Source organism: Salarias fasciatus, chromosome 1 (assembly GCF_902148845.1).
Source record: "Salarias fasciatus chromosome 1, fSalaFa1.1, whole genome shotgun sequence".
Lineage (NCBI taxonomy): Eukaryota > Metazoa > Chordata > Actinopteri > Blenniiformes > Blenniidae > Salarias > Salarias fasciatus.
In genome coordinates this window covers 26,031,164-26,054,488 of record NC_043745.1, presented here as the reverse complement: position 1 = coordinate 26,054,488, position 23,325 = coordinate 26,031,164, and the positions used below count along the sequence as shown (strand labels likewise).

The 23,325-nt window shown below is 42.8% G+C and overlaps 2 protein-coding genes across 2 annotated transcripts; one reads left to right on the top strand and one right to left on the bottom strand.

Annotated features, from left to right (window-relative positions):
• Positions 1-14,993, top strand: cmtm4 (CKLF-like MARVEL transmembrane domain containing 4). The gene is made up of 4 exons (XM_030099520.1): positions 1-787; positions 6,276-6,452; positions 13,939-14,037; positions 14,716-14,993. The coding sequence occupies exons 1-4, from the start codon at positions 602-604 to the stop codon at positions 14,875-14,877; spliced, it is 624 nt and encodes a 207-aa protein (XP_029955380.1). The 5' UTR covers positions 1-601; the 3' UTR covers positions 14,878-14,993.
• Positions 14,994-15,275: 282 nt separating this feature from the next.
• On the bottom strand, positions 15,276-23,294 carry LOC115394259 (CKLF-like MARVEL transmembrane domain containing 3). The gene is made up of 5 exons (XM_030099533.1): positions 22,965-23,294; positions 19,703-19,858; positions 19,526-19,621; positions 19,303-19,420; positions 15,276-18,723 (listed from the first exon to the last, which is right to left on the bottom strand). The coding sequence occupies exons 1-5, from the start codon at positions 23,082-23,084 to the stop codon at positions 18,695-18,697; spliced, it is 519 nt and encodes a 172-aa protein (XP_029955393.1). The 5' UTR covers positions 23,085-23,294; the 3' UTR covers positions 15,276-18,694.
• Positions 23,295-23,325: the final 31 nt, after the last annotated feature.

Below are 23,325 nucleotides of genomic sequence, written 5' to 3'. Positions count from 1 at the left end.
GAGACAAGCTCGCTTCCCATCCAGGGCGAGAGAGAAGGGGCGTCTGCAGGCAGCCCGGACAGTCCGCTGCGCCACTGCCGTCTGGTCAAGTTAACAATAGGACACAGCGGGGATCGTTCTGGGCTCTCCTGGCTCGCGGTGGTCGGATGTTTATTTCGGTGGCGGAGAGGAGTCACGCAGCCCGGCAGCCTTTTTCTTGTTTTTTTTTTTTTCTTTTTTTTCTCGGTGCCGCCGAACTGAGCAGAATCGTCCACGGGACTCGAACAAGTGCCCCGCCTGACAAGAGTTATAAGTGCGGCTGTTAGTGGGGGAGACACGCGACACTGACGCCGGGAGAGGAGACGCCGCGCGCGGTTACGTCGGACGGACACGAACTCGGTTCCCCCCCCTCCTCCTGGTGCGCGTGATGTCGCAGAGCTCCCACCGCGGCGGGGTGACCGCGGGGCGGCTATGAGAAGCGGACTGCCCGGCTTGTTTTCTCCATCTACTCCTTCCAACCTGCGTGGAACAGAGTGTGCTCTCTGTCACACGCCGAGCGCCGCGAGGGACGTCCGCGCGGCTCGTTACTTCGCCACGCAAGAGTCCGGCTCGTGCGGGAACCATGAGGACCACCGAGGAGAGCGAGGGCTTCGACGGCGAGGCCTCCAACACCTCCATGATCTCCGGGGCCAACAGTCCCTACCAGCCCACCACCGAGCCCGTCCACGCCCGCAACGTCCTGGGGGGGCTGAGGTGCGACATGGAGTACCTCAAGTCCTACTTCGGGATTTTGAAGGTGGTTGAAGTGGTGAGTTTAAAGCACGACGACACGACACGCGGAACTCTCACTAAAGTAACACAAACTCTGACACCCTCTGGCAGGACAGCATCCAGCGGGCGGTCTCTAACATATGGCCGAACAGCTGAGGCTGTGGCTACAGGTCCAGGTCTAACCCGCTGCAGGAGAGCAGCATCTCGGCAGGAGACTTTTAGGACACACGACTGAGGTCAGATATCATGTGGACTACATGCTTCAGTCAAGAAGAGCAGCTTGTTGCTAGTCTTATAAGAACTTTTTCCACATTCTGCGGTTTTGGGTATGGAAAGTGTTTTACAAGACAAGATAACTTTCAGCGTGCTTGACTTGAATGTATTTGCAGCTGTGGTTAGACTTTACATCGCACTTAGGAGGTCCTCTGGTCATAGATAATAAGGGGAATAAAAAAAAGGTGTATTATTGCCATATTTCTTGTAGTAGCCACCTAGGAGCACATTTTTGCTTTTATTTCAAATCAGTATTCCAAAAACCAGATGTTTGAACTGGGATAAGAGGCAACAGCTTAGCAAAGTGACTGGTCCCAAAGATCTGATAACTCAGCAGAGGAGGAAATGTCTATCAAGCTGGAGCTATTTCTCTTCTTCTGTTGCCAAAAAACTCAGTATGGTCCTGCACACTGAAAACACACAGAGGAGTGTATCCAGAGATGAAGGACTGTGAATCACAAATGACTACAAATAAAGTTTTTGGATTGTGCAATAAATCAAAATGGAATATGTAAACTTTGTGACAGATAATATTCTATATTCTTGACTCCTCTGCTTCATTATCCAAACTTCTGCCGAACTGTAAACCTGAGATCTGAAAGGTTTTTCAGCTTGTATGCTGTTGGTCCCTGTGGTCTGAGATTAGATCAGTCAGCCTGCGCTCTTGCACACACCTGCAGTGTTTACCTCAGTGTATGTGGGAAGTCGGGATAGGAAGCCATCTGTCATCAGCGTGGGAGAAGTTCGGAACAGGCTGAAACCAAGAAAATTCATACGCTCAGTCTTCAGCCATTTCCCAGCGAACGCTGGAGCATTGTATTAGTCTGGCAGCACCATGAGATTAATTATGTACTTCTCAAACATAAACCTGCAGAGTCCACAAGTAGGGCATCCCATCACTTTAATGTTGAATGATGGGCCTGGATATTTCTGTATATTCTCAGGTGTGTGCAGTAGAAAATAGCAGAACTTAGGTTAAACATAACTGTATTGTCTTCACCATATACTGTTTCCTGTTTACTAGTGGATGATACTTGAGCTGCTGAATAGCTCACTTTGATTCCCATTTTCAAAATAAACACAGTCTCTTCTACCGACAAAGTGAGGACAAGTGAAAGTCATCCAAGTTTACCGTCAGTATCTTGGAGGTCCATAAGGCTCCCTGCCAAGCATTAATAGCTTCCCTGGCTTTAATTCTTACTGCTTTCTCCTGTAATTGTTTCACTCTGTGCCAGCTGAGGCGATGTGAAGATGTTTTTAACAGTAATGTATAACAATGCACGAGAATCGGGACGTGATGTGCTGTAAAAGTACTTGATGTAGCAGAGTTTGGGCTTAATCTGTAACTGCTGCTTTACCAGGAAAGTGCTGTGCGTCATTTATTTCATAGTGATAACAAACTAGATCTTAGGTTGAATTGGCAGCAGTCATACACACTTTTATGCTGCAGATAAATATGAATCAACAAGGTGTGATGGCTTGTAAAATTCAAGCACAGAGTAAAAGTCCTGTGGTAATGTCTGTCAGTCATCACTTATAAACAGTTTTACCTCTTCTTGCCTATGGCCTTACTTTCTAAATATTTTTCCAGAGAACTTACTTAGATTATCTCAATAAGCCTGCCTTTTTGCACTAAGGTAAATAGTTTAAAACCACACTGATATTTGCACAGACCGACGTTTATGTTGAGGTTCTGTTTCTCTCTGCGGGCCGGTGTTAAATGTTAGGTGCTGATAGACCTGTGCAGCAGTTGTTTCACACTAAAATGGATTTTGCACAGGCTTTTAGGAAAAAACCAGGCGACTTGCCACTAAAAGCACAAGCTTCTGCTGACCCTGTACACATCACGGACAACTCCACTACTGTGTAACCCGACCTAGGTGTGTCTGTGCAGGTTTTTCCTTTGTGTCTTTGCCGCGACTGGGTGCACAAAGTCCAACTGATATTCACCTCATTTCCCTGTGCACATCAACCCTGAATTTGATACCTTGCAGAGCCATACGGTCCACACTGCCCGCTTCACTTTGTTTCCTACTTAGTCAAATGGCTTGACAATAAACAACAGATGACAATGGATGTTGCACAAAACCAGGTTTCACATTTTCACATTCTGCTTACAAGTGGTAGTTAAATATTATTGTAAGGAGTTTTCCTCCCCCCGTTCTGTTGTGTAATGAAGTTACCAGACGGTCCCAAATGTAAGCACGCTCTTCCTCTGCTAATACAGATGCCACATGCCTCAATCTGGTGTATGAAACATTACTTATTATTCAGGAAAAGCGAATAACAACATGAATGTTGTGTATGCAGGTGAGGAGACATGCACGCGCTTGATTTTGCACAAGTTCACACATTTACCTGAGCTCTCAGGGTTCTTATGGGTAATTTTTAGTTGTTTTTTTCTTCCATGTGGGACCCATAGTTGTTTAAGTGCAGCATCTAATGTTGAATAGTCTCAACAGTGAAGCCTCCTTTCTTCTGGAACTGTCTGTCCAGAACAGATGGTGTTTAAGAAGGTTGTCTGAGTCCAAGGCGATTCTTTAAGGCAACCAGTAAGGTGCGTAATCCCAAAGATAAGGATGTACTTGGATGTGAGAGAAAAGACAGAAAGACTCTCGGATTTACAGGGAACAGTTTGCACAGGCGTGAAGGCCGGCATGAAATCATTACTTACAGGATTAAGCAGTGTGGCGCTTGTGACACCCCGCCTCCTCCCTTGTGACTGCCTGACACCTGATGCACAGGGACTTTGGGAGGGTGGAGGGGTCGGGGTCGGGGCTGGGGGGGGGGGGGGGGGGGGGGGGGCAGGCAATGAGCGTTCTTCCATAGACATGACATCATGGCTCGGCTTGAGTAGCCCTCCACTCCCATTTGGGTGTAACCTTTTCAGCTCTGTTACTGTCGTCGTCAGACTCTTGCTTCATGCTTTGATGACATTCCAACGACTGCACAAAATGCAACTTTTTTCCTGATCGCTTTAGGGAGTCACTTTCATCGTGACTGTTGAGGCATGTTGTTTCATAAATCATTAACTGTGGACTTCTTACATGTTGTTTTTAATGTCAAACGTCGGCCAATATAACTTTATCATTTGGCTTGTGCATGTGACAACAGTTGTCCACCACTGTAGGTGCTGAAAGCATAAAAGAGATGGCAGGAGGAGGAGTTGTCTTCAGAGAAGCAAGACGAGACTTAAATAGGAATCTCATGGGATGAAACCCTTTATTGGGGCTCGCTTGAATTCCAGTGTTGTAAGTTTTCTGAATTTAAAGCTTGTTTACCCAGGTACAGTCTGAGTCTTGTACAGTTTGTGTAGCAGTGGTAGTCTAGAGGTCGGAGCACCACTGCCGGTCTGTCACCAGTGTCGGTCACCCAAGGAAGGTCCTGAACCCCAAACCGCTCAGGCTGCTTCAAAAAGAGCACCAAACCTGTGCCAAGACATGCATTCAGATCACATGATCTGCTGTGGTGGCCTTTGAAGCTGAAATGCAGACTACTTTAAAAAAGTAAATTCGTTGTTCTGCTCTAGAAATGTTTCATTGAAAACTTTGAGTGCATAGCTAAAGCCTGTCTTCATTCAAACTTAGTTTAAATCACTTTAGTTATTATTTTCCTCAGTGAAGCTGCAGTTTTGACTACCCTGTACATAACAAAAGGAATTATGCTTGTCTTTTTTTGTCTGCCAACTGAGTCAAATGTTCCCGCTAACTGTTTATATCTTTAGGAGTTGATTCATATCTCTGGAGAGCTAATAAAGGACTTTTATAGTTCCTCATGTTTATGCTTCTTTTCATTCATTTGAGAAAGGTTTTTTGTTATTTTCAATTTGATTGATCTTATCCCTCCTTAGTTTTAGTTATGTGGGCTTTGTTTTGTAACGTAATAGCAAAAGTAAAGATGACTACATGAGACGTGTGAGCGTATACAGAGTAACATGTTCCCTTTGTATGTACTCTGGATTGTTAGAGTGCAGCATTATCATCTGGCCTTGACTCTTCTCAGCTATCATTTTCCCTTTCTCTCTTTTTCACCCATTTTGTTTTTGCAATTTTCACTGAATCAGCCATGTGACCATGTCCCTTTAATGCTCTTCGCTGACACTGCCCACATAAATAGGAATGTAGATATTCTGACCACATCCGTGATTGCACTTCCCTTGACATTTTTGCACAATTACAAACAAGAAACTGACTCCAAAGAAGTTGAATTGCTTTCATAATGTTGATATGGGAGCCTTCAGTATCAACAATGAATGTAAATTGAGCTGCACCAAGGATGGAGTTAAAACGTCTTCCACTGTACCTCACCTTTGGAATGATGTTTTCATGTTAATGGCAAACATAGTTCTTTTTATTTCTGTCCAAATAATGTGTTGTTTAGTTTTTAGGTCCACACAATGTTTCCCCATCAACACTGGATCAAGATCTTCAACATTCAGATCACAATGATGGTGGATATGATGCAAAGCAGGCTCTTAAAGTTTGCATACACACCAATAAAGCTCATGATTTTAATCCGCATCTCATTTTATTTGCATCCTTGTTTTGATAAACTGCATGGAGAAGCACAGAGAGCCACAGAGCTGCTTTAGTTAGAAGCAGAATATTTATCAGGCTCACAAAATTATTACTTTTCATTCAGTGAAAAGAAATCCCTGGTGCACGTGCTGTCAAAAGGCTGTCAGAAAAGAAAAAAAAAAACACTGTCCGTACAAAATATTGTAGATGCGCAGGTCTGGTCTGAATTCAGAGTTTGGCTGCTTCAGGTGCGTTCTCATGTCACTCTGGGATTCTGATGGTTGTGTTTGCTTGGATTAGTAATGTGTGATTTACTCATGTCTAGATGAAAGATGGACAGCTGAACAGCAGCATTAGCTTTATTCACATCCAGTGGTTTGAAGCTGACTGGCTGCAGATGGGTTCTCCTGGCCGTCGTGCCGGGGACGGGACTTTACGGCCTCTTCATGAGGCTTAGGTTACTTCATATCCTGAAACGTTTCACCACTCGCGGTTACAATAACTTTTAAAAAATGGTTTGACGTGCTGTGTCCCCCTGAAAGCTTCACCAAGGTATTTTCAATAAGCATGAATTCATATATAGTTTTATAAAGTTATGTGAGTAATTGAACAATGAGTTACAGCGACCTGATTTTTCAAACAGGAGAGATGATTGATTCGTTTGTTGTCACCGATTTGATTCTGACAAACTCTCGTGTCCTCTTGGCCCTCCCACCGTTTTCTCTCTACCTGCAGCTCCTGTCATTCATCGCATTCATCTGCATAGAGACCATCATGATGTGTTCTCCCTGTGGAGGCGTCTACTTCTTCGAGTTTGTCAGCTGCAGCGCCTTCGTGGTGACGGGAGTCCTCCTCTTCATTTTCTGCCTCAACCTCCACACGAAGGTGCCCCACATCAACTGGAGCCTCACGGTACGTACAGGGTGGAATCACCATGTGCAATACATGCAATGGAAACAAAAAACAAGCAGGACAAATCATGTGATTTGAGCTGCAGCTCAACCAAAATTCAGTTTATTGCAGTTTTGTGCAATAAAGGTTGCGTGACAAGGCATAAAAGCAGTACCTGATCAATAATCGCTTTATTAAGGGTTACCAAATGAGAACGTGTTTCGTTTTCATGTTTTCTGTCTTGCTTTGTGACAATCTATCCTCCAAATAATTTGCTCATTGGCTTGTAAAAAAAAGTGTAACAAACGGTATGCTTTGCTTCAGAAGTTGAAATTATTTCTGTTGACACAAGATTTCCTTTCATGACAAATAAGTTTTTCTCCTAATTCTAGCAACAGAAACGGCTAAATGAAATTTTGAAAAACAATAGCTCTTCGGTGTGGTTGTTTGTGTCTGTGTTTGCTGTGTGGTGGACTGGTGGTCTGTCCAGAATGAACCCTGTCTTCACACACAGTCAGATGGGAGCGACACGGTGGGATAGACGATAGATGGACAGACAAGAACTTTAACAGTAACTGAAGAGTAAACATTTACTTTCAGGAAACATGTTTATTTAAAACCAGTTTATACCCAAACAAGTATTAACCACCCATGGTCAACTTTGTTCATGATCATCATTTTGTCATTTTGCAGCATTGTTCGAATGAGAAATGCTTTAAATGACACCCAACATCCTCTGACCATGTTCCCTTTCACAAACGTAACTGTTTCCTGCTCTACAGGCACAACATTAAAGTCTTGTATTCGGTACCAACATGAAAGCTCTCAAAAACTCCCCCACTCAGTCCGAGAGCACGCAGTTCCAGTGTTACTACCAGGAAATGCATTGTCAGCTGTAAACAAATGAGCTGGTGGGTGTTCTCCAGTAAATACTGGCAGCCTCACAGCGTCTGCCTACATGCAACACGATGACGCGTTCTGAGCTGCAGCCGGGTATCTTTTACAGGCAAATGGAGAGAAAAAACAAAAATGTCTAACTGTATTTCCAGGAGGCCACACAGCTTACAGTAGATCATGAGCCAGATGTCCGCATCCAACTATAGCTATCGGATTGCTATCCTCCGTACAGTGTTCCACCTCAAACATGAAGAGTGGGCGTGTCTTTGGCTTCTGTTGCTGGCAGAACAGCAGTAAATGAAAGCTTTTTACAGCGTTCGAGAGGCCAGAACTAATTTGGGAATGCTGATTTAGTAGCTTTTACCTGTGGCTGCTATAATAGTGAAGTCCTCCTGTGGGCCTTTTCTTCAAATTCTTCAATTCCTTTCTCTTGTCAGCTCTAGCAAGTTGATGTTTTTTTTTTTTTTTTTATGATTAATAGTCTAGAATTATGTAATCGAGATGTGTTCTGCGTGTGTGTAGGCTAAAGTGTGTTGGCTGCAGATTGACTTCAGGGAGGTAGAAGAGAGAAGTCAAATGACTGTGGTTTGGCCCGTTGGAGCAAATCATACAGTTCTGAACTAAGTATGAATTTATTTTATTTTTTTTGTAAAAATTAAGATGGGTCAGCAAATTTCTTCCTCACTGAACTCTTCTGCGCCTCTTCATATCTGATGCTTGCGCGCCCCCCCCCCCCCCCCCCCCCCAAGTGAGCCTCACTTTAGTAGTCGCTGTTACAAATGAACACTTCTTGGTTGCACTTCATACTGCGGGATTAACTGCATGCTGCTCATGTCTGTCGAGTTCAAAGCTGCTCCAGTCCCTCTGGATGTCTGGGATTTTCATCATGAGTAAGTGTTTAAGTGCAATAAATCAACCATTAACAAGAATTCGAATGATCCGTTTCCCAACTACAAACTATGGACCGACACCTCAGTAGAGCGACTTCTAAGATTCCCGTTGAGCCTATGAAGAAGAGTTTTAATGGTACAATTACATGCTACATGATCCCGTCCCCTTCGATTCACCCTCTGTGATGACTTTGGCAGCACCGAAGGGGAAACAGGCCTCGACCCCATTCCCTCTTCTTCCACAAGGAAATGAGTGCAGCCCTGGGACCTCGTTTTAAAAGCCACTGCGTGGATTCATTTGCTTTTGCTGCAGTAGATGGTTCGACTTTTGAAAGCAGACCGCTTGGTGCATTGTGATCCCAATTCAAAGCCAAATAACTGTTGGCAGCAGGAAGGGATTCTGGGACAGAAATGGGCCAATGCTAAAGACACAGTATAAAATTCAAAGCCCAAAGCGGAGGGAGAGAAAGAGAATGTGATATTAGTGCCGCTATTCTCCTTTTGGAAGTAGAGCAGCAGCCTAATTACTCTGCTGGTGTCTCCAGCATATATCTGTTGTTTTGTCCTGAAAACCAACACCGTGTCATTGCAGTTAACGTTACTACCGTGAGAATAAGCATTTTGGTACTGAAACAAAAGTTGTCAGAATGGTGCCAGTAGAACCTACTCTCACACAAACACCAACTGCAACACAATCAACTTAACAGCAATCTCAACAAGGGTTATAACTCCCCAATTGTCCCACTGGTGTGACAACACTGATGGTGTGTCAGTGTCGCTTATCATACCAATCATGTTGAGGTGTTATTTGTTCTTCATAAGCAAATTATTTTTACAATATTTCCCTTTTATAACCACATTTTTTGCAGTGAATGTCAAATGTGGCAGTCACAGTCACGGCTGGGGGTTCGGAGTAATTTCGGGGGCTGGATGTTACTCAGCAACATGGTCACGATGCTAAACTTGCTTAAAAAAACCTGGAAATGTTGGTATTTCAAACATGTTTTTGTATACTACCTGATTCTGTGGCACTGGCTGCATTGGCATCGTCAGAGAATTCCAGTCATTTCTGTCCTATTCTTATCTTGATTAAAGGTTTTAGGGGTGATCTCGAAAAGGTCGGGGGTTCAAAATAGAGAGAGGGGAGTTAGAGAGCTGCTAGAATAAAGACAACGTGTTTGGATAGTAGCAAATCTATAGAAAGTCATTGAATCAGGAAAATGTGTCATTGATATCAAAGTGTCTTAAAGGAACAAACAGAACACAGTCCTTGTGCCTGGAAAAGAGAAACCTGCGAGAAGAGTTGTAAAACTATATTAACATATTTTCGTATTTGCTGTATCATGACTGCAGCGTCATTTTGAAAGTATAAGTCATTGGACCTTGAAGTAATCTGTAAGGTCTTTGTCTGCAGACTACCCCATGACCCTCAACTATAAATAGTTAAAGAAAAATGTTGAATGTGATTTGTCCTGGAGACTGATATATTCTCAGATAAAGGCATTATTTTGAGATCATTTCACTAATGAGAAGGTTTAAGTGTTGATATATAAGCCATTGTATGCAGAGTATACCAATGAAATCATGCGTTTGTTATCCTCCAGTGATGATCGCTCTACAAGCAATGCAGCAAATGTCAAAGAAAATAAATAAAACTTTCCCTGACGTTTTTGCTCATAGTCAACTCAAACTATTCCTTTGAGCACAACTCTTATGTTGTAGCCTTCACACGGGTATACAGACTAGTTTTTCCATCAAGCGTGATTCTTATTCTGTGATTAAATGAAGTTTTTCCCCAACATTGTTTCCTTCATGATCCTGAGATGGCCTCGAAGAAAGGCTGTGAATCCCCTCTCTCTATTTTTGAATTGACAAAACATTCCAGTGAAGCCAAACACTTGCAGACATAGCTCATTTTCCGGGTTGTTTCCCAGGTCTGCTCTGGATGTTGAATAGTGTCACATGAGCAGAGACTCGTCTCTTTATGCTCCAGACACTGAATGGACGGTTGAGTGTTTACATTGGATCCTTCTCTGCATGCGTGTGACGCATGCCGTTGCACATAAACACAATGCCGTTTCTAGCAGATCACTGTTGTGTAAACAGATCTTTATTTATAATGTATGCTTTATTTCTTGGAGCTATTTAACATGTAAATCATAAGAGCAGTTATGAAATGCATTCACCATACGAAGGATGCCTGGATGGCATTTTTTTTTTTTAGTAAAAACCATGTGCTCTTCCTTTTAGAGGTGGATTGAAATGACTGTTGTATTTGGTGCTACATAGATAAAGCTGAAAGGTTTTGAAGGTTAATTAGTTGGTCTATCACTGAATTTCCTGAAAAACATTTATTCAGTATTTTCTTTCCATATTCTTAAAGCTGTAGACATTCTGCATCATAAGCCTTTCTCGTTGTTGTACTTTATATTCAAATAGCAGGTTTTTATGCAAATTCGTCTTTGTCTTCTTCTGCTGGTAATCATCTCCATCTCTCTGCAGAGACTGCACACAGCTCAGAGTTGTGGTTATTATTAGCCTCAGTCATGAATCTATCATCAGTTTAAAACAGAGCCCACTTTACTCGTGTTGTATTTACTTTATCTACCAGTACAATCCAATAAAAGCCTTCTAGGTTTTGACAGCTGAAGTTTGTCACCCAAGCCGACGAAGACCTGAAACACTCGCTCACTGTCTTTATTTATCTTTTGAAAGGGAATCGGGCGCGTATATTAAAGCCAGAGAGAGGTTTTATTCTTGCATGAAGCTTCCTGGCCCTGTGCGCCGTGCTGTCAGGAGAATAGATTTCATAATCAGCGTTCAGCTACACCCTGGAGGGTTTCCATAGTTGCACTTGAATGACTATTTCTAGTTCCTAACATGAGAGCTCGACAGAAACCCAGAACCAAATGCAGCAACAGGGACCTGAACCAATGCCGTTGAATGAACATCCTCCTATTTATATACTGGATACGAACCACGGATTGTTGTTTGATACCGACTGTATAAAGTAGGACACAGTCATTAGAAATTGAGGGCAAAGCAGCGTTCAGCTGACAAACCTCACTCGTCCTGACACCACAGAACACTGGGACCTCATTAACAATATCCATTTGAAGAAATCCGGCAAGAACTAACGGGAGAAAAACACTCATTTGGGGAAAAAATCTTCGGTAATGTGGGGACACTATTAACCTTCTGGTTGTTTCCCAATTATAAACTGCAAACCATGCATTTTGCCAGCTAAAATGACCACCTGTTTAACTTCAAAAGATGGCAGAGTTTATTTTTGTGTTGGATCTGACAAACACATCTACACGTTCTAGATTAATTACACATTTGTTGCCGGTATGAACAATCATTGTATAACTAAAGAGCTGCTCTGAAGCTGTTCTTTTTCCAGCTCTGATCCACAGTTAGAATCCATTTCAGCTTTGCTCGCATTGTTCTAGCTCACAGAGAACAACATTTTACTATAACACCAGTTACCATGCAGTCATTTTCCAGTACGAGCTAGCATAGGTGACAGTAGATCGGAAAAACTCTCTGGAGAAAAGATTTTACTTGTGTAGCGCTCCCCATGATCCACCACATTCAGCCCACATTTTCTTCCACAATCATTCACACACCAGGGGTGACGGCTGCCCTGCACAGCCTTCACTGGCTCTATGCTGCAGTGCTATTGGATCATAATATTGGATAAGCATTTTACACTCTTGGAGTTTATACTTTTTGCATTCTGTGGCTTGTTTCTGACTGAAGTTTGATAAGGGATTAAGAACTGTACATTTTTAAATCATTATAATTTAGAATCGACTATGAACGGAATAAAGCCATTAATGTAACGTGCATGTGTTGTAAATGTGACCTACTTAAAGTTGTGAAGCTCAGCAGATAGAGAGAAGAAGAGCGTTTGGACGTAATGATCCAGAGAGCCGGTGGTTTGGTCCGCTGCTTTGGCTTCAGTGGTATCTGGGGTTTACACGGGTTTGGTTAAAATATGAGTTGAGGAGCTGAGTGGAGCAGAAAGGAGCGGGGTCAACTGAATTGACTGTGGGACTGAGCCCACTTGATCCAGAGGGAATGTGGAGTCCTAAAATTGTGCACAAAGTCTTTCTGCACATGAGAACAGGACATGGGATAGTTAGCTATTTCCTGTTTAACCGGTTCGGCAAGATAGATGAGGAGTGCAGGGTGAGTAATGTTTGCAGTGTGTTTGTGTGTGTGTGTGTGTGTGTGTGAGGAAGGGATGGTTTTCTAACTGCTGCTCGTTGACTGTGCCTGTGTTAGCATGCGGTGTAATTTTTCCATATTAACGTGTTGGTAATTAAACCGCGGGATCAGTGGCCCGTTATCCAACCTTCTGAGCCCCACTGCGCTCTGTCAGCTTTACGTGCATGCATTTTTGCTTGTGTGTATGCGTGTGTGGTCAGCGTTGGCTATAAAGCCGTTGTGTGTCATATGAGGGAAAGGGTCTGCACTCATTACAATCACACTTGTGATCAGGAGGGTCAGAGCGCTCCACTATTAACCCTCTCCTCCCCATCAGGACTGCTGAATAACAGGAGCGTAAAACATGAAAGAGAAGTATCTCTTTCAGTCTCCTTTTCAAGTCTTAACAAGGTGGGGGATGGTTGGTGGGGATGCGTGTGTTTGTGTGTGTGCTACGAGGTCCAAGGTGGCTGTTAAATCTGTGCCTTTGCCCCTGAAGTTTTAGCCTCCCAGTGAAACACCAGGATGTAGTCTGGCAGGCGATAAAGTGTGACATGAGAAGTATTGACGGCTCATCAGGGCGACATCAAGTCAGTACATGCGCAGGTGAACATCATTTCACGGTGAATTCAAGCAGGCGGCCTGTGGTGCATAAACTTTCTGAGTGTTGCTGTTGTTATTAACATCCATACATTTTCCAAATCATATCTTACACCTTTATTCGTCCTCAACCATTCCCAGCTGACTGCGGTTGAAAGCACAGATCACCAGACCGCCACACACTACACATTGACCTGTGGGTCATTTACAGTCACTGATGGGTCTTAAATGTGTATTTTGGACTGTGGAAGGAAACCAGAGTACCTGGAGAAAACTCAAGCTTGTGCAGAGTAGAGTGGCCATAATGTGATTCTCTGATTCACTGAAAGGAAAGAGAGAGAGAGAGAGAGAGAGAGAGAGAGGTGTTGAACGTCTTTATGTGACTTAATGTCTCTTGATGACACCTCATGAGAACGGTATCAAAATATGCTTTGCAAAGCACCTGTCATTGTGAACACATGGACAGTATAGAATGGACATTCTTGTGAATTTATATTTAAAATAATATTCCCAAGTCCAAGCGATGTGGTGACCACTGCACAGGAAGAACATGCAAACTCAACTGGGGATACCATATCAGTATGAGGAGATATAGTGCTGAAAACCTCATTCCCAAGAAACAAACCTTTTATACATTTTCAAACTTCATAAATATGATGTGATTAACACGTTTGAGTTTCTTACTTGTGTAGTAGTGTATAGACTTCGATTGTTCCTGGTTTAAAATCACATGCCTAACCTGAGTGCTTATAGGTGTGTAGAAATCCTTGCTTTTAAAATTCCACAAAACTTGAATCTCCAGTGTTTTAAGTCGATCGTAAATTTGGAATTATTGTAAAATATTAAATTCATGTATTTTGTTGCAAGTAAATATAGAAACAAACGGTGTTTGTGTTGCTTCCCTGTAGGACCTGGTGAACACTGCTGCCAGCACCTTGTTCTTCTTCTTGTCGTCTCTCGTGCTCGCCTGCATTAACCACAGCAAAGGAGCTGAAATAGCTGCACTGGTGAGTAATCACACACACACACACACACACACACACACACACACACACACACACACACACACACAAAACACCAAAAAAAAAAACAGATGTAGCACAGATTGTGTTTCAAACAGATCCAAGAAGAGAAAGAGCAGTGTAGTTTGAAAGTACAAACCAAAAAAAGTAGAAAGCCTTTAAGGACGCGACACTGTGACAATATGAATAAATAGAAATGATATCCTGCATGGAATGGCTTCTATTATCTTTAATAGGTATTTTATGGCAATAGATTCACAATGGTCTCAGAGTATAGTATAGATATTATATCACAGTCATTCTAATTACAGTACTTGACGTATTATTCATATGTAACTAATATCATCCATAATCAGAAGCCCTGACTCTACATGTCTTCTATTTATGTTTTATAAGCACAGCTTTGAAAACCTCTCTATGTGTTAATCTGCCAGGAGCACAAACATCTATAAATAAACAGACCCTTTTATGTGATCCCACACATCAAAATAAGGAATAAATTCGACTGTTGTGTCTGTATGATATTTTCTTTTCCCCCCACAGTGTTGTGGTTTTGTCCTCACTGCCATGTTGGTATTTTATTTTCTCAAACAGAATTGTTTTTTTGCCTGCTATTGAAATTCAGACGTTGTTATTCTGCTGCTTCCTTCCACCTGCATGCAGATCTTCGGCTTCCTGGTCACAGGTGTTTATGGAGTAAACACCTTCCTGGCGGTGCGCCGGTGGCGCCGTGGCAGCGGGTGCCAGGCGCCTCAGGCCAGCGACTACATTCGGGCACGTACAGCGTCTCGCGGAGAGATGGAGGCACGAGCCGAGCTTGCGTGAGCGCCGCGTCGACGATCGGACTGACGTGAGACAATCCAGCGGCGGCAGGCCGGAGGGGGACACCACTGCCTTCAGGACAGTATTCCGTAAAATGTGTGTGTGGGATCGCCGCCGCACGCTTGTCTTTTCATCGCAACACTTGAGTTGTGCTTGGTGCTCGTCCAGCACGGAATCAGTCTTTCTTTACAGCGACCGAGCAGCTCTGGGGGCGATCTGGACTGCTTCCTGTGACGTTTTAGCGGAAAAGCGGATTCAGATTTGAAGGTGCGCTCTTTTAAAAACGCTTCAGCGTCTTTTTAAAGCGGTGTGAAGGACGACTTCCTGGCAAAGAGGCTGACAGAATGCGACTGTGCATCAGCTCTGAAGTAGACGTTAACTTTGCTTTCTTTTTTTTAAGGTTTTTTTTTTTTTTTTTTTTTTTTGTGAATGAATTGGAATTGAAGAAAGGCAGAAACTCTTGTACAGTTTGAACTTTTACTGCCAGCTGTGGTGATGAATGTGACCGCGGATCCAAGAAGCCGCTGGATCAGCAACATACAGAAACCCGCAGCTCAACAGAAGCACCACGACGACATTATTGTTCTTTCTTACGAGCTTTGGCTGCTACCTGTGAGCGAGGCTACACATGCTGACACGAGTTTATTTCAACTTTGTCTTGGCTAATTAAGAAATGCCTTCAGCGTGCGTCCCTCTGCCACCTGTCAGCAATTAGAGTCCCGACACAGGGTCATTTTCAACTGCAATAATGACGGTCAACACAAGGGCCAAAACCTTTTAAATGAGCGACACGATTACAGGAGCAGAATAAAAATTAACAATGCTTCATTCCATTTGTTCTTTGGACATAATTTCTCCCAAAACAAACAGCGAGGTTGTCGGGCTAATGCTGCCAGCCACCAGTAGCTGATGTTAGGCAATGGAGATGTTCTTGGTTTCCTTTTATTTTTCATTTTGCACAAATTCCTGGCTTCAGATTACACCTAAATCAACTGTAGACCATGAGATTCTTCCAAAGAATGAAGAGGCGGTAACGCAGCAGAGCCCGATGCCTTCAGCTGACACACTGAATCTCAGGTTTTCACACTCCTTCCATATTTACTCCTTAAAAACCAACACGAGAAATCACAGGTGCCTCGACCTGAACGCTGTATTTCTGTATGCCTTCCCAACAATCGGGCGTGACCAAACTGTCGCACAGAACAGAATCACCCAGTGGGATGGAAAGAAGGTACATTGAATTGAAATGTTTGAGTGTGTTTATGCGTGTGTGTGTGTGTATATATATAATATATTAACACTTATCGTCATGTATTACATTGCTGCCATTCCATATTGCGGTTGTTGTAAAAGTCATTCCTGCAGAGTGCAAAGTGAATCTATCATTCCTGTGACGGTCGACGGGAGGCGTAATGTTGAAGAACAGCGTCACATTTTGCTTTTTGAAGTGAAGGAAGGATCATTGACTTCCTTTCTGGAGTCTCATATTGTTCTGATTTACTGAACTAACAACACAGTGACACCTAAATACCTCTTCAGGCTTTGAGGTGCAGGATCGAAAGCAACTCTACGGCTCCATCTGCTGGTCACTGTCTGAGCAGCGCTTGTTGTGATGAGGAGTGTGTGTCGTGTGTGTGTTTCCCACAGTGAGTGACCCTGAGCTGGACGAGTCTACGGGTGGGTTGAATGTATCTGGCTGCAGAAATAAAATCAACACTTCTCCAAACTTTTTAGCAAAATGATAAAATGATTGTTTTAGTTCAGATTTTATGTTTTTTTTTTTTTTTTTTTTTTATTCTAAGGTTTTAGCTGTCGGTTTAAAAAGATGATGAATTATGTTCGAACTGTACTTACTTTCTCATGTTTTAAATAACTTATCCTAATTTTGATTGATTTTTTTTTCCTCTATTGTTTTTGTGACTGTAGTTGTATAAAAAGACAATCACATTTATATTTATATTTCTAATTTACATTGACGGATTTGACAGACACTATAACAATGCTCGCATTCAACATTTGTCCAGCAGCAAAAAAATGTAAGAGCATTTTGTCGTTTGATGATATAAACGGACCACAATCTTTGTCAAGCTGCAGCTCTTTTTGTGTATCACCATGTACTATGAAAAATCTATTTATGAGAAAGGAATTAAAGGCTTTTTAAAATCACCAGACTGTTTTATATACACGGCGAATATGATTTAGTGTGAGGGGAAATTTGAGGTGTGATGCTCTCCGGTTTCATTTTAATCCTGTGTGCTTTTACTGAGATTAAAACACAGTCTGTCTTCATGCCGCATGGAGCTGCACTGTATTTTTGTATTTAAGACATTTTCGAAAGGCTTCACATTCAGTTTATAGTGACAAATGAAATAAAATGGCATTACTGAAAACTGAGTGAGTTTTTAATTTTTTTTTTTTTTTTTATTCAGAAAAGAGCCGTATGTAAAACACATTTTAGTAAAAATTCAAAAATGCTCATCAGTACAAATGATTGATTTGGTGCACAGAGAAGGTACAGAGATTGATTTTTATAGGTAGAAAGTGAAAATTGTCAATCACAAAGTAAAAGTTTCTCTTTTTATGGTATATAAATCACGTGAAAGCCACTTGCATTGTTAAATACAAGTAAAATGTATATTATGTCTGTATATTTGTACATTACACAAATCTCCACTACAATCCTTTTGTACGTTTTGCTCTTCAGGTCGTTCCATCCACAACGTTTTTCTTGTCTCAACTTTTAAACTAGTCTCAGAGAGTGAAAAAATGGCAAGTCAAAAATTAGGACAGAAGCTGACAAGAAGAAAAGACACAGGCTCAAGAACACTACGGTGCAGGGATTTTCCAAAACATGATTCACATTCATAATTAATTCAAAAAATAACAAGACCACACCCAGTGATCTGCCGGGTTCCACACAAGCACACACACATTTGTGAAAATACATACAGTAGACAAGCATAAAAACCAGAGTTTCTCATGTCTTGAGTTATTTCAAATTCACAATAAATCTCCAACATAAACATCTGAGGGTATAAAAGACACGCTGAAGAAAAGCCGTGCACATCAGGGCAGAAGAACTGAAAGGTCCGATTTAAAATGATGCCAAAATTAATTATACACATCAGAAATACATCACTGTCAGGATAAGACATGTAGACAATGGTTGTAACCAGCCAACCAGTTTTTCTTTAATAAACTTGATTAATACTATAAATGATAAATGAGATTTGACCATGTTTTCTCTCCAACACAACATTTTTAGTAAGTTAGCAAACATTCCTCTATTCAGGCGTTACTTAGTGTCTTTAAACAGGGTCAATCATTTCCCAAAAGGTAGCATGTGGTATTATTTCAAAATTAGACACACCCTCCCACATTTCAGTCACACAAACGTTTTCTCAGTATAATTAAGACTGAGCAATGTCACAGCTTTTTTAAAGAATCAGACTGATAGTGGCATTTACATTTGACCAAATGGTCTCTGACACTTCTCACGAGGAAAAGAACATTATTGACCAGTAAATTAAGAGAGGAACACATCTGACACCAAATTGTTTTTCTTGCCTGGACAAAATTTGTGTGGTAAATAAAAATGACAGATTTCTCCAAAAAAAAAGGATATTTTTCTAGTCTTTCTGCATTCTTGAAAGCTGCTAAAACTACAGATGAACACATGTAACAAACCAGCTAATCTGACCTTGAAGTGATTTCTACGATACCCGGTATAAACGTGAGGCTGCTGCATAGTGAAGACGTGAAGGTCGCAGTGGACGGCAGCTCAGCGGTGAGCTGATCTCCTGGTCTGGGAACCGTGGATTCAGTCTGAGTCCGAGTCCGAGAACTCATCTGGAAAACACACGTGGAAAGCAACAAGGTGAAACAATACATGCCTCTGAATGGATTCCATAATATATAATGCTTTACCAAAGTTCATGAACCTTCATCTGGAGAAACAAACACACTTTGAGTTTCAAACATCAATATGAAGTTGTGACGAATAATAAAAAACACAAAGGAAAGCTTTGATGAATCAATCTTAAACTGAGTCACTTTGGTTTGTAGTCTCAAGTGTGTTCAGGAAGAGGAAGATGAAACTTCTTCAAGCTGAGTCGAGTCAAACTTCATCATAGAGCAGGTTTAAAAACAAGAGCGCTCGACCGAAGGCCCTAAAGGTTCACCAGAGTAGCGAAATGACTGCAGAGGCCGACAATGAAGAAATGAAACAACCCAACACCGAGGGAAACGGGCCTCAGGGCGAGGTTTGCTTTCAAAAACAGAGACGGCCGAACACGTATAAGCACACTTAGATGAAGAGAGTGAAAATAAAAACATCTAGAGGGTGTTCATCAGCAGTATAACTGTGTAACATGCATTTCCTAATATAGCCTGACGGGAGAGCAAACTTTCACTGAGTCATTCCGTTACCTTGCTGTCTGGACAGTTCCTCATTGGTCTCCCCTCCTTGTTTCAGGAAACTGGCCAGCTCATTAAAAATGAGATAAAAATCTAAAGCAAAGGCAATGGTGGCAATAAACCCGAATATCTGAGGAGACAGAGCATGGGCAGTGCGTTGAGCAAGTTGCTGAATTTGGAGTATTATTTGCAACAAGAAACTCATTGACAGTAGATCCTGCAGAGTGAACTTTACCCCGGCCGCCTTGGAAGAACCGTCCGCGTATTTAGACACCGCCATGATGGAAATGATGAAAAAGATTATGGAGGCAGTCACACATCTCATGAAATCCTTTGAGAGGAGAAGAAAAGAGAACGAGTCTCAGGCCGAGCTGCACTCTGACTGTTCGAGGCTGGAGAAGACGGCGCTCACCATGAGAGGCCAGCAGAAACCTTTAAACCTCTCGTTGAATTTGGTGGAATAGGCGAAGAGCAAGAAGACGGCTGCCAGGAACTCCAGCGCCGGGACCGTCACAAAGGCCGCCGCCGTGGAGGCGGCGAAGCACACGAACGATATGAAGGACAAAACCTGTGAGGACGGGTCAGAACAGAGGGAAAATGTCAGTGCTTTCATTAGTTTGTGAGATTCATCCAGCCTCTGGCAAAGGCACTTTTTTTTTTTTTTTTTTTTTTATCCAAATGATAAACAGAATCTAGTCTCCTCAGATCTCTCCTGGCGATAACACTCCTCAGCCCTGAAGCTGCGAGTCGTCAGGCCCACTTCCTGTCAGGAGATACAGCTGTTATAAAGTCAATGTTTATTCACACAAGCTTGTACAACTATCACACTGAATCCTCTGTGGCTCTCACACACACACACACACACACACACGCCCCGCAGACACACAGCTCTAAGACTAAAATGCTTTACGTGCTCTTAATCACAGCCTGACTTGGCTTTGAAGCTGGACACGCCGTATCAGCGCCGACGAGAGCGAGTCCAGACACTGTAATCTGGAGCAGCCTCGGCCATCTTGTCTTTGTCTCAGCCAGCGATCCTGCCCCGGCCCCGAGGGTAGGAACTCCCTCTGTCTGAACCCGAAGAGCTGCAGCTGCTGCTCTAATGAAACGCTGCTGCCGGGCAGCATCCTGTCGGGGATATGTAAGATTTCCCTGGAAGACGACACTCACAGCGAAGAACCACAGATGGTTTGCTCAAGCTGCACCCACCAGCATGTTCACCGGGAAACAGAGATTCATGAGACGCTGCGCTCTGGCAACTTTTAAGTTTTAGATCAAATACCTACTATTCACTTTTGTAAGGAAAATCATGCATTTTCTATCTGATTTGCTTATTGTACTCTCAAACATCTCAGCCTAAAATGTCTTCTTTTGGCTGAAAACAGAACAAATTAAATTATATTCCACAGGTTGTATTTATATAAAACAATGACCTAACTATGATTTAATGTTCAGGTTTTTAGACTCACACATTATAAACCTCAGGTCAAAAAAACCACCCTCACACACTGCACTGTACTGAGCTGTTTGTGGTGTGTATGGCCTCAGGAGCCGGCAGCACGTTTTACGCACATTCACCGCTCTGCACGCTCCTTATTAACAGCTTGTTTGTGTTTCGGAAAATGTTTGAAACACTGTAAAGCTGGGGTTTCTTGCAGCACGTTGAGCAGGCGCTACTTATTAGGGCTTTTCTTATCAGAGACTGACAGTCCTAATGAGAACGACACTGTTCAGACAGACCGGGCAGAATAATGCACGCTCAGCAGGATGCCGGTGACTAACACTGCAAAACATGGCCGAGCTATGATGTTCTCTTTTTTTTCTTTCGGCGTCTCACAGTTCAGCCACTATGAGCTGATAGAAAAAGCGTCAGGTTTCAGCTGCATCAATAAGATATAATGAGTTATGATCATTCACATCAGAGAATCGTGTGTGACCCTCAGACGCCACTTCACTCACACACACACACACTGTAGCAGCTGTGGCAGCTGTTTCACACGTCTGACCCACCAGGGGAACTTTCAGTTTGACATCTCTTCGCGTAGATATGAAGTGCTTAAACCACAGCGAAAACAAGTCGGGGTTAATTTTTGCTGTCAATGCAACGAGTGTGAGAAAAAAGAAGATGTTTTCATGTCGTGATCAGTGACCTTTCATTTACTTTGTTTGTTCTGAAAACCTAAATTTCTACTTCGAAATTTGAAATGCGATGAGAATGAGATGCTTTAGCATTTTGTGTGTGTGTGTGAGAGAGAGAGAGAGAGAGAGAGACAGACAAAGAGACAGGCACTCAGCAAAAGACATGGCTGTATATCGATCGGCTTTTTGTTTCTTTTTTGTACATCCCAGTGCAAAGCGAGGCTGAAAGGCCACAAATGAAATGTTTTCAAAGCCACACTGCATGGATTTTTGATATCTGTTAACTGATCCGGTCGGTGTGGGAGTTCTGTAGCCAGTGCTGACTAATTCTATTTGTTGTGTAACGTCACTGTATTTCCCACATTGTTTTATGCTGTTTGAGGCAGAGAGCTTTCCAACTTTATTTCAAGGATAAATTCATGGGTGCTCAAAGAAAGTCAAACATTTAAACCCAAGGGACTGTAACGTTTCATGCTTTAAGACTCCTTCCAAGACATTTTAAAGTCAAAGTAAACCATCTTTATGAAGAAGTGTATATTAAACCATGATCACGAAATTTCCATGATTTAAAGCTTAAAATCTGCCTAAATGGGACACCACACATCTTACACACTATTTACAATTAATTTGTAATGTGGTATCTCCAACAAAAGTTGATACACATGTTCCCCACTTGGTTAAAATCACTTGTTTAATGTGTTCTGTGAGGTCTGTCATTTATCCCTTCAGTCAGGTGACTGGAGAGTCGAGATCAGTGAGCAGCAATAAAGAGAATGCATTGTGTGTGTGTGTGTGTGTGTGTAGGGTTGGAGGGCTGCAGAGACCAATGCTCACACACATGCTGATGACTGTGCTGCAGGCTGCATGTTACAGCGACAGAGGGAAGGATGTGACCGTGAGGAGGAGGAGGAAGAAGAAGAAGAAGAAGACAGCTTTTCACTGCCTGACATGAGCTGACTGTCACATGACTGATGTGAGTGAGACAGAAAGCTCTGCAAGAAGACCCCTTCCTGCCAACAACCCTGCACGCACACACACACACACACACACACACACACACACACACACACACACACACACACACACACACACACACACACACACACACACACACACACACACAGTAATTCAACTACTCCTAAAAATGTATTGTTAGTGAGTTACAGTCCTGCTTTCAGCTTTCCACGTTCAGCTCTGCGCGTGCTTGGACATTTTTACGCTTGATTTGGCCCGATCACTGACATTGATGCAAACATGTTGCCAATAAATTCACTGCTCTTTTACATTTATATGAAGATTAAAAAGCGCATCCCACAGTTTTTTTTTATCATCCCACGCCTCCATTCACGAGTCAAAACCACCGAATGGCCTGAAAATGACTGAAACACTTGAAAAAAGTTCGCGCATTGACGCAAAAAAAAAAACAAAGAAGCCAATGAAGAGGAACGAAAGTGTTCAAAAACTGAGCAGACTGGGTGGAAAACAGTCGTCTTTTATGTGGAAGGCGTGATCCCGGAGCTGTGATCGTTTCTTACCACTTCAGCAATGAGCAGCATTCCCTTCCTGGAGGTGGAGAACTCCCTGCTCGGCAGGACGGACAGCAGGACGGACTGGCGCGGCCGCGGCGGGGAGGACGGAGCCTCCATGTCCCCCATAGTGAGCGGAAAACAAGAACCGAGTCTCCTCAAACTCCTGATCGCTCACAGCCCAGCGCAGCGGCTTCAAGGAAAAAGAGGGGGGGAAAAAAGAAAAGAAAAGAAAAGATAGCCCCTCGTGGAGGCGTGAGGCTTCTCGGAGGTGGAAACGGAAACAATGACAGCGCGGAAACGCTCCCAAAAAGCGCAACATCTGCTTTCTCCAGATGTGAAATGTGATGCCCTGCAACAACCACTCGGC